The sequence below is a fragment of the Lingula anatina genome, chromosome 2, assembly GCF_051362555.1.
Source record: "Lingula anatina isolate TDL-2025a chromosome 2, LinAna3.0, whole genome shotgun sequence".
In the NCBI taxonomy this organism is placed as follows: domain Eukaryota; kingdom Metazoa; phylum Brachiopoda; class Lingulata; order Lingulida; family Lingulidae; genus Lingula; species Lingula anatina.
Genome location: NC_141768.1, coordinates 12,311,188 through 12,325,551, shown reverse-complemented (window position 1 = coordinate 12,325,551; position 14,364 = coordinate 12,311,188). Strand labels below are relative to the sequence as shown.

At 35.1% G+C, this 14,364-nt stretch overlaps 1 protein-coding gene across 1 annotated transcript in view; it reads left to right on the top strand.

Annotated features, from left to right (window-relative positions):
• Positions 1–4,424: 4,424 nt before the first annotated feature.
• The window catches only part of LOC106164360 (dual specificity calcium/calmodulin-dependent 3',5'-cyclic nucleotide phosphodiesterase 1A), a 113,878-nt gene continuing 103,938 nt past the window's right edge, over positions 4,425–14,364 (top strand). The window contains exons 1-2 of the mRNA XM_087003783.1: positions 4,425–4,573; positions 4,833–5,127. Of these exons, the coding sequence (XP_086859909.1) occupies positions 5,034–5,127 (94 nt within the window). The 5' untranslated portion in view covers positions 4,425–4,573; positions 4,833–5,033. The remainder of the gene's footprint in view (positions 4,574–4,832; positions 5,128–14,364) is intronic.

Below are 14,364 nucleotides of genomic sequence, written 5' to 3'. Positions count from 1 at the left end.
AGTGTTCTAGGTAAAGCAACAATATATTTTGTCGTGCTTTTGAAATGCTTTTACCTGAAAGACAAGTTACACGTTCCTAGGTAAATGACTTTTCAGTGTTTATATTTGAGGTTGAGTGAAATTGCAATCTGTTACAGATTCTGTGAATGAACTGCAATATATCAGAATTCCGGGTGTTGTGCTGTTTCATCATTTCACTTTGATATACGTTGTTTCTATCTGGCACAGATATAGAGATGCAGGCAAAACTCATTTCCTGGATATTATACCCACTGAGATACCTGAGGGAATAAGTAGTCTGACACCTTAGTAGAATGATAATATTGGGCAGTGTAGATATAAGCTAGCTAATCTGCAGGCACAATAGCCATGCATGATCGCATTAAGGCCAAGACCTACAAGTAATATAGGGATGAATTAAGATGTAAGGTTTCTTATTATCTTGCCATCATTTCTCCTTAGCCTTAAGGTAAATGAAAATTGAATGAAAACTGCTTGTGTATTTTGCATTGACATTAGTGTTCAGTTCACAAAAATTACCAAGGGTCGTAAGCTGTATGTAAGGGAAAAAGCATGGTAAGTAGCCATCCAGGTTTAAATTGTGTTGGTAATTTCCAGTATGCATTCATCAAAATAAAACTGTGATTGCAGTTTGGGAGTAAAAGCATTAATACATCTTTTCTACACTTCACTTGGCAAGTTTCTGTATTTACAAATGGAATTTTAGAGAGAATATTTAGTGAGGGTAGGGGGAGAAAGTCAGGGGTCCTAGGGGGCATGCCTGTCCTCTGCTTCTCCCTCTCGACCTCCCCTATACCTTATTAGATTTCTAGTATCGGATATTGAAGGTTCTGTCACAGAATTATTTTCATTTGTTGAGTGTTTATTAGATAACATATCCCCAGTTATGAACATTATTTTCAAGTATGAAATATTATGCTAAAGGAGGGGGGGGGGGGGGGGGGGGGGAGAAAGCAGGCAATGCATGAAAGTGAATAAAATCAAAGAAATGTACTAGTTCTTTTTATTAAAAAATAAAATATACTTCCCAAAAATGCAATAAAGTATACTGAGATGAAGTGCAGTGTCCTACAGATAATGCAGTATTGGCATTTTGGGAGGAAAAATACTGTTTTGGGTTTTGGAATGTTCTCTAGCACCAGAGTAGCTATCAAAAACTGCAATATAAAATTTAAAATGAGTGAAAGCACTACAGAAGGATATCACAAAATTCCCTTAAATGACTTCCCTTTAACTTTATCAGTTTTCACTTGAAATTAGGTAAATTTCGTATTACAATTGACTGTTCACTTCAGAAGGTGATAATTAACTTACAAATTAACAAACAAATTCATCAACAATCCCTAACACCAATCTGTAGGCCATATATGCTTATTTATAAGTACAGTATTTTTCATAGTAATCAGTTGCTTAGATAGAAAGATATACATGAAACTGATTTATATATATCAGTCTTAAGGGTTGTAAAAGCAGAAAAAATCAGGCAGGTTAACAGAGCTTACAGTAAATTACTTTGCTGCCAGCTTTTCCTTTTATGTGTCTGTTGATCAGATCGATGATATAATGCAACCTCAGATACTGTACATGTATGTTTTTATTATTTATAAACAAAAACATGAAAAACAGATTAACCAGAGAAATCCCAAAAATGCTGATATGGTGTCACATGTTGGACACTGCCCTTTAACTTTATCTATGATTGGAGTTTTGAGAAAGCATATTTTATTTTATTCAATATGAAATAAGAAACATTGCATTACCTCTATGATTATTCATTTCCTTTCTAGAGCCCTTAAATGATTTGCGTGGATACTTAAAAAACTGCTTGTGTATAGACTTTCAGATCATTTGGAGTTACAGTCAGTGATCTGCAAATTCTAATTGAAAAAATAAGTCCTTAAAATTTGATTTCATGTACACATTGGGGGTTAAGCATATAAGGCTGCATTCACATGAAAAATCTAAATTCTAAAAACCTAAAAATCCATTGGCGGTATCTAGTGATCACTGTCTGTGCCCTGAATACCCTACGGCTTAATTAACGAGCAGCGTGAGCGAGTCGTTTCCAAAGCTGTAATTAATTCTCAGCTGCACTCGGAGGAGAGTCTGACACCTGGACGCCTGCGCAATTGTATCTCTAAACTGTGGATTTCGTCAGTTTGCACTCATATCTGTCATGTGTATATAGACCTCATCTTCCTCGTCTTGTTGTTGCACAAAATCGACAAACACATTTTTCAAAGCAACTTTGACCGTCATTTTCTTTCTCTCTGTGCATGCGTCCAGGTATCAGAATTTCCTTCGAGTGCAACCGAGATTTAATTACAGCTTTGGAAGTAACTCGCTCGCTCTGCTAGTTAATTACGCTGCAGGGAATTCAGGGCACAGACCGTGATCACTAGATACAGCCAATGGATTTTAGGTTTTTAGAATTTAGATTTTTCATGTGAACGCAGCCAAACACTGGGTTCCCATACCTAAATCGATCAATCTGGATCAGTCTAACTCCCTGGGGAGTCTCACTAAATTGCTATCAACTAACTGGCTTAAATGTCTGTCATGCCTACCAAATCAGCTAGGGGGTAAAGATAATTACCCCCTAACAGCTTTACTAGGCGTGACAAACATTTAAACTGGTTGAGTTGATAGCAATTTAATGAGGCTCCCCAGTGAGATAGATCAATCCAAATATCTGTGGGAATGGTCCCTAAGTGTATGGCAAGGATGACAACTGGTTAAACAGAAGAGGCCGCCATTGCTACTTGTTGCATTGTTTTTGCACATTTGTGTTAAGGTGATTATGTTATCTACTTAAAATAAGTACATGTAGTCTACTAGTAAGATCCCTTGAAAGCTTTCTAATTTAGAAGGAAGTGTGAGTATGTAATCCCACAGGGCTAATTGCTAAATGATTACTTGCATTATGCAGATTGCGAGTCATTACTCATAGGTTATGAAAATTTCATTTTGTGTTGACAAGCTGTTGTTCACATTTGAATTAGCTTATGAAAGTGTACATTGCTACTTTTTCAAGATATTTGGTCATTGTTAATTTCATTAAGAAGTTGATTAATAATTGACATCATAATGTCAATGGAAAAATACCTGTCTGTATATATGTTATTCATTTTATGATTTTTCAACAACCAAAAACATTTTTGCATTCATTATCTACAGTTATAATACATATTGGAGAGCTCTTGAAAAATATCATTATAACTGGCATTCTTATCAGTCAAATAGAATTGTCAAACCACTAAAGTAATGGTTTGATAAGATAAGAAGTAATGTGGTAAAATGTTGTTTGGTACCACTGTATACACCAGTACTTTAACTTGATAATATGTTTGCTTTAGGGTATCCTAAATCTTTGATTTTCATGCTATGTCGAATTTTCCTCCAGAAAAAAAAAACTTTTCTCCTACTGACATGTATCGTTGCTCAACTTGTCCCTTTACTTGGACGCTATTTTTATACCATTTCTAATAAATTTAATAATCCTATTCTAAATGTTTAGTCAGACATTTAGACTGCTGCATCTTCCTGTTCATTCCAGAAGGGAATATTAATTGACATCATGTTCTTTTATTTGAGGGTTTTTATTGTTTTTAAGGACTGAATTGGGAAAGATAAATAGATTTGCAGAATATCAAGACAGAGAAAATATCTCAGTGGGACATTTATAAACATGTATAGTATACCTTTAGTATACAGTGCCATCTGATCAAATATACAAGAGAAAGATGTTGTGGGTAAAAGCTCTAGATTTGTGAATTAACAGTTCAGAGAGCTACATGTAGCTGGTGTACATAACTGTGGCTGAGGGCAATTATTTTACAGAGTATAATTTTTTTCAGACATTATGTCTTCCATTATCGTACATACTGGTATACTGCCTTGCAGTAAAATGTCTTGAATTGTCATATCCTGATGGAATTACTTCATATGTAGTGGAACATTAATTCTCACCAGTCATGTTATATCAGCTTCATTGGCTGGAATACCCACACAGTATACATACAGAGTGAATGTCGAATGGAGGCTGCATGATCCAGTAATTGAGTGACACACAATTTGCAATTTCATACAGCTGAGCTGCAGCATTATTAGTTTACTAGGCATATATAGAGATGACATCAAGCAGGAGATAATAACTCGTCTTGACTTTTGTCATGGATTCTCAAAAAAATATGCTGATGTCTCTGACTGTCTTCAAACAGGCTTTAATGCGACTTTGATTATTTTCTTGACTCAATACTTATCGAAGCCATTGGGATATTAATTGTATGTCATTTTTTAAAAGCAGATGGATCAATTTTCTCTGTTTGAGATTGAGAACTCAATTGAAACCAGAGTGCTGTTACTGGTGACTGCGTAGGCATCAAGAAACAAGTTGAAGGTGTTTCCAGTGGGTGCCTGTGTCAATGTTTCCAAGTAATGAAAAATCTTTTTTATTTCAGATTGTGCAGGGGACTACTAGTATACAGATGAAGTTAATAGCATGAATTTTTGAATCACCTGCACAATTCACTTCTGCTTTGTGTGGATCTAGGTAATAAGAATTCAGCTAGTAAAGGTATATTGTATATGGCAGGAAATTTAGCCTTCTACCAATTTCATAGAGAAAATAGGTTTTAGCAAAAGATGGCTTTGCCAGGATGTAATTATTTATATCATAACCAATATCGAGGAGTGTTAATTTACTCACATTGAGCAAGATGTCAATACATGGAACATATACGAACATCCCTTTAAACATCTTGCTTTACTGATGTGTGATCATACCAGTTCAGAGTTTGCTTGACTTGCAGATGGACCTCAGCAAGCAAAGAATGTGCATTCTCTTTGGAAACGCATTAGTGTTTCAGCCAGTGATCACCAGTACATGTGACAAGTAGAGCTAGAAGTGTGCAACATACATTTCTGGGAACTCGAGTTCTTTTACCTTCTGAGTCAAATATCACAGAGTGCAAGGCCTAGGTTGCTAGTGCCACACCCTTCTGCCAGCTATCATGTCGGAGAAAAAGAAAGCTGCTACTGCACCCAGGAAATTTTCCAAATGTAAGAGTGCCACATTCACTTTGGATGGAGCAAGATACACCATAGGTATGTTATTGTTGGTCTTTGATGTATTGATGTGTATGTCATACTAAAGTACTATAAAGAGGGGAAAGGGGGGAAGGCAATGAAATTGGCATTTTCTCCCTCCCACTCCCAACTACATGTATACGCATATTTGTTTTTTTCCCTTTTTCTGCAACAATTTTTGTTTTTTGTTTCCACAAATGTTTATCGATATATATGTGCAGGGAACCTAAAGTTGTATTATGTCAGCCATTTAATGCTAGAAATGGTTCTTTTTTACAAAAATAATCTTGCTTAAGATCCTGGTTTCAACGTAACAGTCTTGGTTAGAAATGGAGAATGACAGATGATCTGTTCTATGTTGACATCCTGCAACCAGTATTTCCTTTTAAGAAAACTCCCTTCTTCACAGACAAATTCTCTCTTTCTCTAATCCAAATATAGCACTTACTGTGTAAATAGACTTGCTTGCAGTGTTAATTTTAAGGCATTTGTAATGTTTTTAGTGATCTGACTTTAATATTAAATGAATGAAAAAAGATCAATATTGAATTAAACAGATCTTTATACCAGCATAAAACATATGCAGTAAATATGGATTAAAAACCCCTCTTTGAATTATGCATAAACTGTGCCTGAATTCATAACAAAGTATTTTTAAGGTAGAAAAGTGTGAATAAAAGTCGCTCAATACATTGTACAGCTTGGCCATTAAGTATTAAGCACCAAGTGCTGTACAAGTCTACACTGTCAAATCAAATGTACATATGTCATTTTTTAATAATCCCAATGCGGGTTTATTTCCATAATGCTGTCACTTCGATGCCAGTGTTGAAGATTAGAGCAGTACCAAGCTGTTCCACTGTGTGGATGGATTGGCACATTAAGACTATTTACTATTGTTATGCTGATACAGCTGCATGAGATGTCAAAAGTTTGTACTTTAACTTCACATTCAATACAGTTGGGATATATCGACTGGGTGGCTAGTAGATCCTATACTTTAGGTGTCAACATAGACATGCAAACTAGATCTGTAAGAGGGATTGGCCATTTTTGACAGCCTTTAACTCAGCTCTTAGAGCCGTATACCCTTTTAATGTCCCCCTCTCTCCCCCCCCCCCCCCAAAAAAAAAAGATGATTAAATGAATAATTAAATAAAGCATCAAATGAAAAAAATATGCCTAAAATTGGTGAAGTGAATGAATAACTGCAAAATCATATGATGATTATACTCTAGCAATAAAGGTCAAGTTAATTAAGTTAAGGGCCTGGGTCCACTCCCGTTTTTGGGCCACAGCGAAGAGCCCACTCCCTGTTCTGGGCCACAGCCTTAGGGTCACTACCAGTGCCCTGTTTCCAGGTCACAGTTCAGGACTCACTACTCTTTTTGGGCTGTTTTAGTTTTACATGTGCCCATTGGATGTAGGCTATTCTCTTTATTATAGTGACTGTCACAGTAACTGGGGATCAATTTTCAATAAGATTTAATATGATCTATTTCATATCTGAAACATTTGAGGAAAATGTTTGTTTTAAGATTATAAAAGCATTGAGACTTCTTCATACAAAAGAAATATGTGATGTTTTTTAGGAAGCAGGCAGCAAATTTGGTGCAGTTCGGTTGAAAACAAGAGCCATTAGTGAAATCATATTTTTGTTAATTGGGGCCTGTCTTGATCAATTCAGAACAAACCCTATCAACAATTTTAGCCAGTGGTACTAATGAGGCCATCATTAATGTAACAAACCAGTGCTGCTTGGATCTTGCTTGTTTTTGTATGAAATTTTCCCAGCTTGATAACGAAGCTGTTTGTCAGCATTATACTAAGCATCACGGTGGTCATTTTGGAAACATTATAATGCCCATTTTGTACCTTAATGACAGAAAACAATCAGAACTATGTACATTTGAAAGCTTTATGTATCAAGTGATGATTTCTGGTGGTTCAGGCTAATTTACCAGTACATTTATATACAGTACTATGGGATATACAGCACTGTGGGATGTATCTGAACATTTTAGTGCATAAATCCATTATCTTAAGCTATCAAACACCATGCGTGAAAATGGATGGAGGGAAAAATGGGAAGAGAGAGCATGAATAGAATTTATTCATGAATGTAACCATTCAGGTAAAAAATAGAAGAGATACATTTGGGTTTGAATGTGAATGGATGTTGGTACATGTAAAGTTTCAGTTGGAATATATATATATATATATATATATATATATATATATATATATATACTACTTGCAATTGGTAGGTAACAAGAATGAGAAATAAAATGATTGCATAAGAGTATGAAAGGAATATAGATTATTAAACAGAATGGGAACATCAGAATATGACATTCAATACAAAGAGTATAAAAAGAATAGGTATAATCAAAATAAAATGGAATAGATATAAAACATATATATGTTTACTTTTGACTTTTTGATACCTTTCATTTCTTTGTCTCAGATAGAGACACTTAGCTGGCTTACTGTCAGATCTTTGAAAACCCTCCTGTCTTGCTGTAAATTTGCCTGCAATTCATTTATTTGTTTTCTATTTTTATTCTAATATTTCATTTTTGAAATAGGCTTTCTTATTTTCTGGTCCCCTTCTTTCTCTTTCTCTCCCTCTCTCCCCCATCCTTCCCTTTTTTCTATTTCTCTCTCCTCTCTCCTCTCCTGCTCTTTCCCTTCTCATTTATACTTGATCATTTCAGAACAGAAAGTATTTAAATGCCATGGTTACATGCCACTGTCCCCCCTTTTATTAAGCACTACTCTTCATCTCACATATATTGCTTTCACCTTTTCACTTCTCTGTCACTCTACTTCTACACAAAAAAAAAGAGATAGTAGAACTTAAGTTCTAATGAATATTTTGCATTAAAATGTTCTTTAATATCTGTTTCACAAGCCTGCTGCTTTTGTGAGACATGTAGTTAATAGACATATATAGCTGGTAATTAATTTATGCTCACACCTGACTTAATTAGTTAGATTGCTTTATTATTGAAAATGTACTTGTTACTGGTTTGTCTTCATAACTAAAACAAATGTTTGATCAATTAATTGATATTGACTGTTTAATATTAAAATGTCTCCAATAATGTTAGAGAGACTGAGCCCCAGTTCTAAGAAATTGACAGACAAAAATGTGAAATGCAGAAATGCATTTATTGTTTATTGCAATTTTTTATACTCATCTTCCCCAATGTACAGTGTTCAACTATCTAAACAGGTGTCATATAATAATATATCAAATCTAAAAAAACACTTTCTGCTATATTGTGTCATTAAAGCCATATGATATTACGGTAATGTGCCAAGCATTTCGACGGGCCCAGTCAATCCGACCATAAAAATTATTTTATAAAATTAATTTTTCTGGGCTCAAACATTTAGTCCATACGTCAAAATCATGCGACAGAATTTTTTTCTTGTTCCGATTGTTCGACCACATCGTCGGCAAGACTCGGTAAATTTTCAAGCCAGTCATATAGATGCTGCATGCCGGACCCTTTGTCAATTGTTGTCCTTTCAATAGCTCTCGTCAATGAGGAAGAAACTATTAATTGAAGATCTAATCTGGAAGCATGACGTACCTGTCATTTCCTTTGTCCCAGATGACAAAATAGTGTTATAGACATACAATTTGTGCTAATTAAGCAGACTTGCCCTCGCTGACTGATTCATCACGCCCGTAACTGGGGAAGGTGGGGGGGGGTTAAAAAAGGTCCATTCTGGTTGAAACCAAATATCGACAGTGGGTAGAATACGTCAAAAACACCTTCATATAGACCATATATAGCGTTTGCTAGCAATAAAAAGTTTGGAAAGAATAAGCAATTTATTTTCAAGTTTGATTGAAATATATATGCAGATGGAGAAACATTCTTGAAGTCAACACCGCAAGATCTTACATTTACTTCAATCGACCGAAAGATCAGCGGGATTGACCGCCCAGACTTCTTGGCGCCAAATACCACGCGCTGTCAAAATCTGACGAACACGTGTAGCTGTTCACCTACATGGGTAACTGATTTGTCAACAATAAAAATGACGTCTTCCTTAACTCCATGAGAGCTTCATAGAGAGTTCCACTGGATATTTACGTTACCTGTGAGTCACTTTTTATTTCCCCAGATGCATGAAATGTTGATGATATTTAGCGTAATCCACAAAGAACTCCATTCCTGTGACCCCCCTCCCCCAAAATGGGACCGTCTTCATTAACATGTGGTTTGCGCTATGCTGGACCAGACCAGTTAAGACCTGTCTCATTTCTGCATGTGCTCAATTCTCGCGTCAAATTATAAATGCACTTGTTTTGTGAAAATTATGGCAATTAAATGCTTATTTTACGTTCGGGTTGTATCAGTGGGGTTTTCAATATGCACCGTGGTTTGTGCACAGCGAGAGTATATAAGTAAGAAAATCGGAAGAGTGCCAGCAAGATAGGCCTACTGTATGTCTATCGGCACAGGTAGGCTCCGTATTTTGCCTTTTCTCAATATGTTTTAATATGACATGCTTTTTAAATAAAATACTTATAAGTAATTTGAAGTTACACTGAATTCTGTTTGAGTGCCAGTTGGTATTCTTTGATACGGGTGATTGAATTTTCTTCGGAAGTACGTCTACGCCTCGACGCTGAGCAAGCCTTGCGGGTTGAAAACAACTGATCTCAGACTGGTAAAAAATTTCAATTCGGTTGATTTCAGTTGTCATATTAAAATTCAAATAGGGCGAACGTAGATCACATAACTAGTTTAAGTCTACTAAAGCTACCGGTTTCAAATATAAGTGACCGGCCTTTGTTTACAACACCCGTCTCTGGGGAAATACTCGTCCCACTCTTGAAGCGCATCATGAAAATGATCGTAGGTGAGGGAAATATATAATTAGAAATTATTATTGTCGTCTTTTTTAATGTTAATTAATGTTAGCACATATTGTACACAGCAAAATAAGATTTTAAAAGGAGGATAAAACAAGCCTGAAACACGTGTTAGGGGAAAATTGCGGCTTATCTTGCGTAACACTTCCGGTAAAATACAATACTTCCGGAAAGATGGACGTTTTGGCAGATACCCCTAACAATCCGACGATATCAAAGGTTTCCATTTGCTGTATTTTAATCAATTGGACCAAACTGACATTTCCATGAAATTAATTAATTAATCTTGGTCGAATTGTTTGGCATATTACCGTATATAATTAGATCCAAGTCACTGATGGTGGTACTTTTTTCTATTGAAGAAATGGTGCTTTTAAAAAATTGCAATGGTTAATGGTTATCTTTTCTATCTGTTTCCATTTTTTCACCACTCCTCATCTATATAATAAATGCTTTATTAACTAACAGTATATTAGATTGACAATTTTTGAAAATTAAGTAGGCAAAATAAGGGTCTCTCTAATTTAGAAATATGACAACTGTTGGATAGCTTTCATTCTCTGTTCAAACATGCCATGCAGGAAGGACTATCCTCGAACTCCTATAATACACATAGGAAGAGCAACGTGGTTGGTAACGGCGGGCATACCCCTGCCGATTGTAAAGTCTCTGGGCAACTAGAGAAAAGGAGCCATTTTCTGTTACATCAATCCCAACATGTTGACAACTGTGAAACAACTTGCACTGACTTTTTCACATTAACATTATCTTCTACATTCATTGGGAGGAGGGTTTTTATTCTCTGCCAAGTTAAATTTATGAACTGTGATTTGTGAACTCTGTATTTAATATATTTTAAAGCTTACATGTACATAATGCCTCTTGTGCTTATAATATGCTTCATTGCTTAATTGGCCTGTTAAAATGTAACTTAGTTAGTGACAGTAGTTAGAAAGCAATAAATGCTTTGAAACCCACTCCTGTGTTGTTTTAAGAAAGGACTATCTCATAAGTCTATTCTCAATGCTTTCCTCAATGCCTATAGCTAGTACATGTATGTGTTACCTTTACTTGACCAAATGAAGATGCCACAGTGCTTAATAAAAATGTGAATTATATGAAGTTTTCACAGGAGACACTTCATGATAGTGAGTAGCAAGCCTGAGCACCTTGACAAAGTTATGAAATGAAGATTCTTTGTAGGTCTTCTTCATACCCTGGCACTAACTATCCTCCTCACAGTTGATGACAGCTTAATTTAAGCTACTTTCAGAACAGTAAGAAGGCAGACCAATATACATGTTTATAGTTGTCATATATTAAATAAATGGTTTTCTAGGATGTTCATTGTATGACTTGACGTTCATCTTGACAAATAATGCTTAATGAAATAAGTAAATTTGATATCTGAAGTAAGTGATTATTGATTCAGCTGTCAGTGTTCACTATCAAAGGCCAACAGTTTATTTGACCACAGTATATAAAATGCTGCAGTTACCGTGTGCATTTATTGTTTGAAATCAGATATAAATAAGGTTTTTTATGCTTGAAATGGGATGCATCATTTTCTATCCAAATATCTAAAATAAAAAGGGTCATTCATTGTAAATCACTGGGAGATACAGTATGTATTGTGTTAATAATTAAGTGTGTGTGTGTGTGTGTGTGTTTTTCATCATATACCCATGTGAGACTTTTTCAACAAAATGATTTGACACACGCTAAAGATGGTAAAGAAAAGAAATGAAAAGTTGAATGCAGTTCATTCAAGTACATGCACATTTTTCAAAAATGTATTATCTTAACTAAAACAATAATTAACATCATGGTAAATTTTTTACTAAAATAAGCCAGTATGTGACTGTATTTCGTTCAGTGTTCAGGACTTCAGGTAACCTAGCTGTAGGCCAGTAATTGATTAGACTAAACCAAGCATGATGAAGGTATTAAGGCAAATGGACAGCAGGATGAAGAATTAATTGATGCTTCCACAAGTACCGGTACTGGTCTGAAAGTCCCATCTATATGATGATGTTGTTTCCAGTTAATCATAGGGACCAATTAACCTGCAGCAGATATTGGATGAACTGATGTGAGAACAATGTGTGTGTGTGTGTGTGTGTGTGTGTGTGTTTTCAATGTTGGCAGCACTGGGAAATGTTGAATATATATAGTCAACAGGTTTCTGCTGAATAACTGTCCAATTTATGTACAGTACACCAAGGGTTGCCATTTGATAGGATATCAGATAAATATACTAGTACCTGCATGTAGATATGTATGACAAATGCCACAATTTTCTTTTTTTCTTCAAAGATTGTAAGATATGACACTCTGGTACTTGCCTGTATATAATTTAAAGCTTGTAAGCAATTTACATGATACAAAAAAGTCTGTCAGATGTGCATATGATTATGTTCTGACATAATGAAATTGACCTGAGATGGCCTGTATAAATGTTTGTAGATCAAATTTCACCCTTTATTAAAAAAATAAAACTGGTGCTGACAGATTTAAAAAGCATGCGGTCAACACACAGTGGTTTTGAATAGGCTATTGCTTCCATACTAGTGCTGGTATGCGTGATGGCACTCAGTTATTGGCAGATGTTTATTGTAGAAAATTGTTGTTACTTGAATGGTATTAATTACATAATCTTTGGCATATCTTTCTCAATAATTACTTTCATTATATATGTATTTTTGCCAACTTTATTATTGAGAACCATAAATTTTGCCAACTCCATTATATGTTATTCGTAGTTTTGTTGGCTTTGCTGTTTCAAGTGAAAACAATTGCCAAAAACTGATAATGCTTTAAAGTGAAATTCCGATAATGGAATTTGCTAATCAAAGGGGAATCCTGTGGGATGTGTGATGCATTTATTCAAGATCAAATTAGATTTATGGAAGATAACACACATGCTCTGTGTTATGAAATTAACTTTTATCTGTTGCATTATTAATTGACTTACAGTGTTCAAGCTGTAATGATATGTGCATTTTAGGGGATGGCATGAACCTTGGATGTAGTAATAATAACCCAATAAAATGAATTCAGTGCAAGACAGTTATGTTTTTTTTTTCTAATTTGATATACTTAGAACATTACTATACAAATAATGCCCTTGTTTAATATCACTATTTGGATTATTTGATATTGTTGTTTTCCTTAGTTGAAGGCATTGCATGTCCTGATACATTAAATACAGTACTTCGATTCCTGGTGTAAGGAAATGAAACAGAGAAAGGTATATTAACTGTGTATGGAGATAGAATTTGCTTTTGAAAAAAAAAACCTGTTGTTTAAAATCAATATATGCAGAGGTTTAGAAGTTTCAAATAAGTCAATGGGAATTTTAGGTATATTTTTGAAAAACATACTCCTTTTTGATAGGCTCCTTTTTGATACACTTCTGGCTGTAATTGATACATGTACATAAGGCAAGTAAAAAGTTGTCTTTGGCTGTTATTTGGTTCAAAGAGGCTTGTTCTGAGAGATAGCTTTTTTACTGTTTATCTTTTGTATAACAGCTAGACTGGCAATGATTTTAATTCAAGACAGCATTCCTTCATAGTAGGCATAACAAGTTGTTGCATGCTGATAAATGCCTCAGTCTGTTAAACAGAAGCTTAGTTTTATACATGAAAATAATGGTTCTTTGCTTTTATCTGTACACACTCACAGATTTGTTTGTGATTGTCTACATGCTACATCCCAGCTTTAAGTATACACACAACTGGTTGCTGGGGCAACCATGCATGGAACAAGCAAGAAAATTGCCTTGCAATTATCACACAGTAAAAACAACATGAAATGTCTATTAGATGCATATTGCTGTTACTTAATGTAATTGGGCTATTGGCTGAGATATTTTTACTTTGAAGGCTCTATTGTCTGCCTGATGGAAGATCAAAAATGAGAAAAAAAGTCGTGGTAGATTTTTTAGCTAATCTTTTGCAATGATCGAATGAGCATTAGCTAAGCTGTTATGAGGTGTTAAAAAGATGGATTTTCTGTTTCAGTGATTTCAGCCCATTCAAAGAAATTTAACACAGTGTCCCATTATCAATTAGAATAAAGGGAAATACTAGGAGGTGGATCTTCATGTAACCAGTCAACCATTAACTGAAAGTGTACCACTTCATTCACTAGTCCTACAGGCCCCCTCGTCACTGTTACTTAAGCCTAGATTATATTTGTCATGCGATGTCTGCACAGTGCTCCTACATGTACACTGTATACTGCCTGTAAATCCCTTTTCATGCAGCATCTGGGCAGATTCACGACCTCAAAAGCCTCTACAATTTTGTCAAGATTAAAATTTTGACAGATTTTTAAAATCATAAGCTGGTACT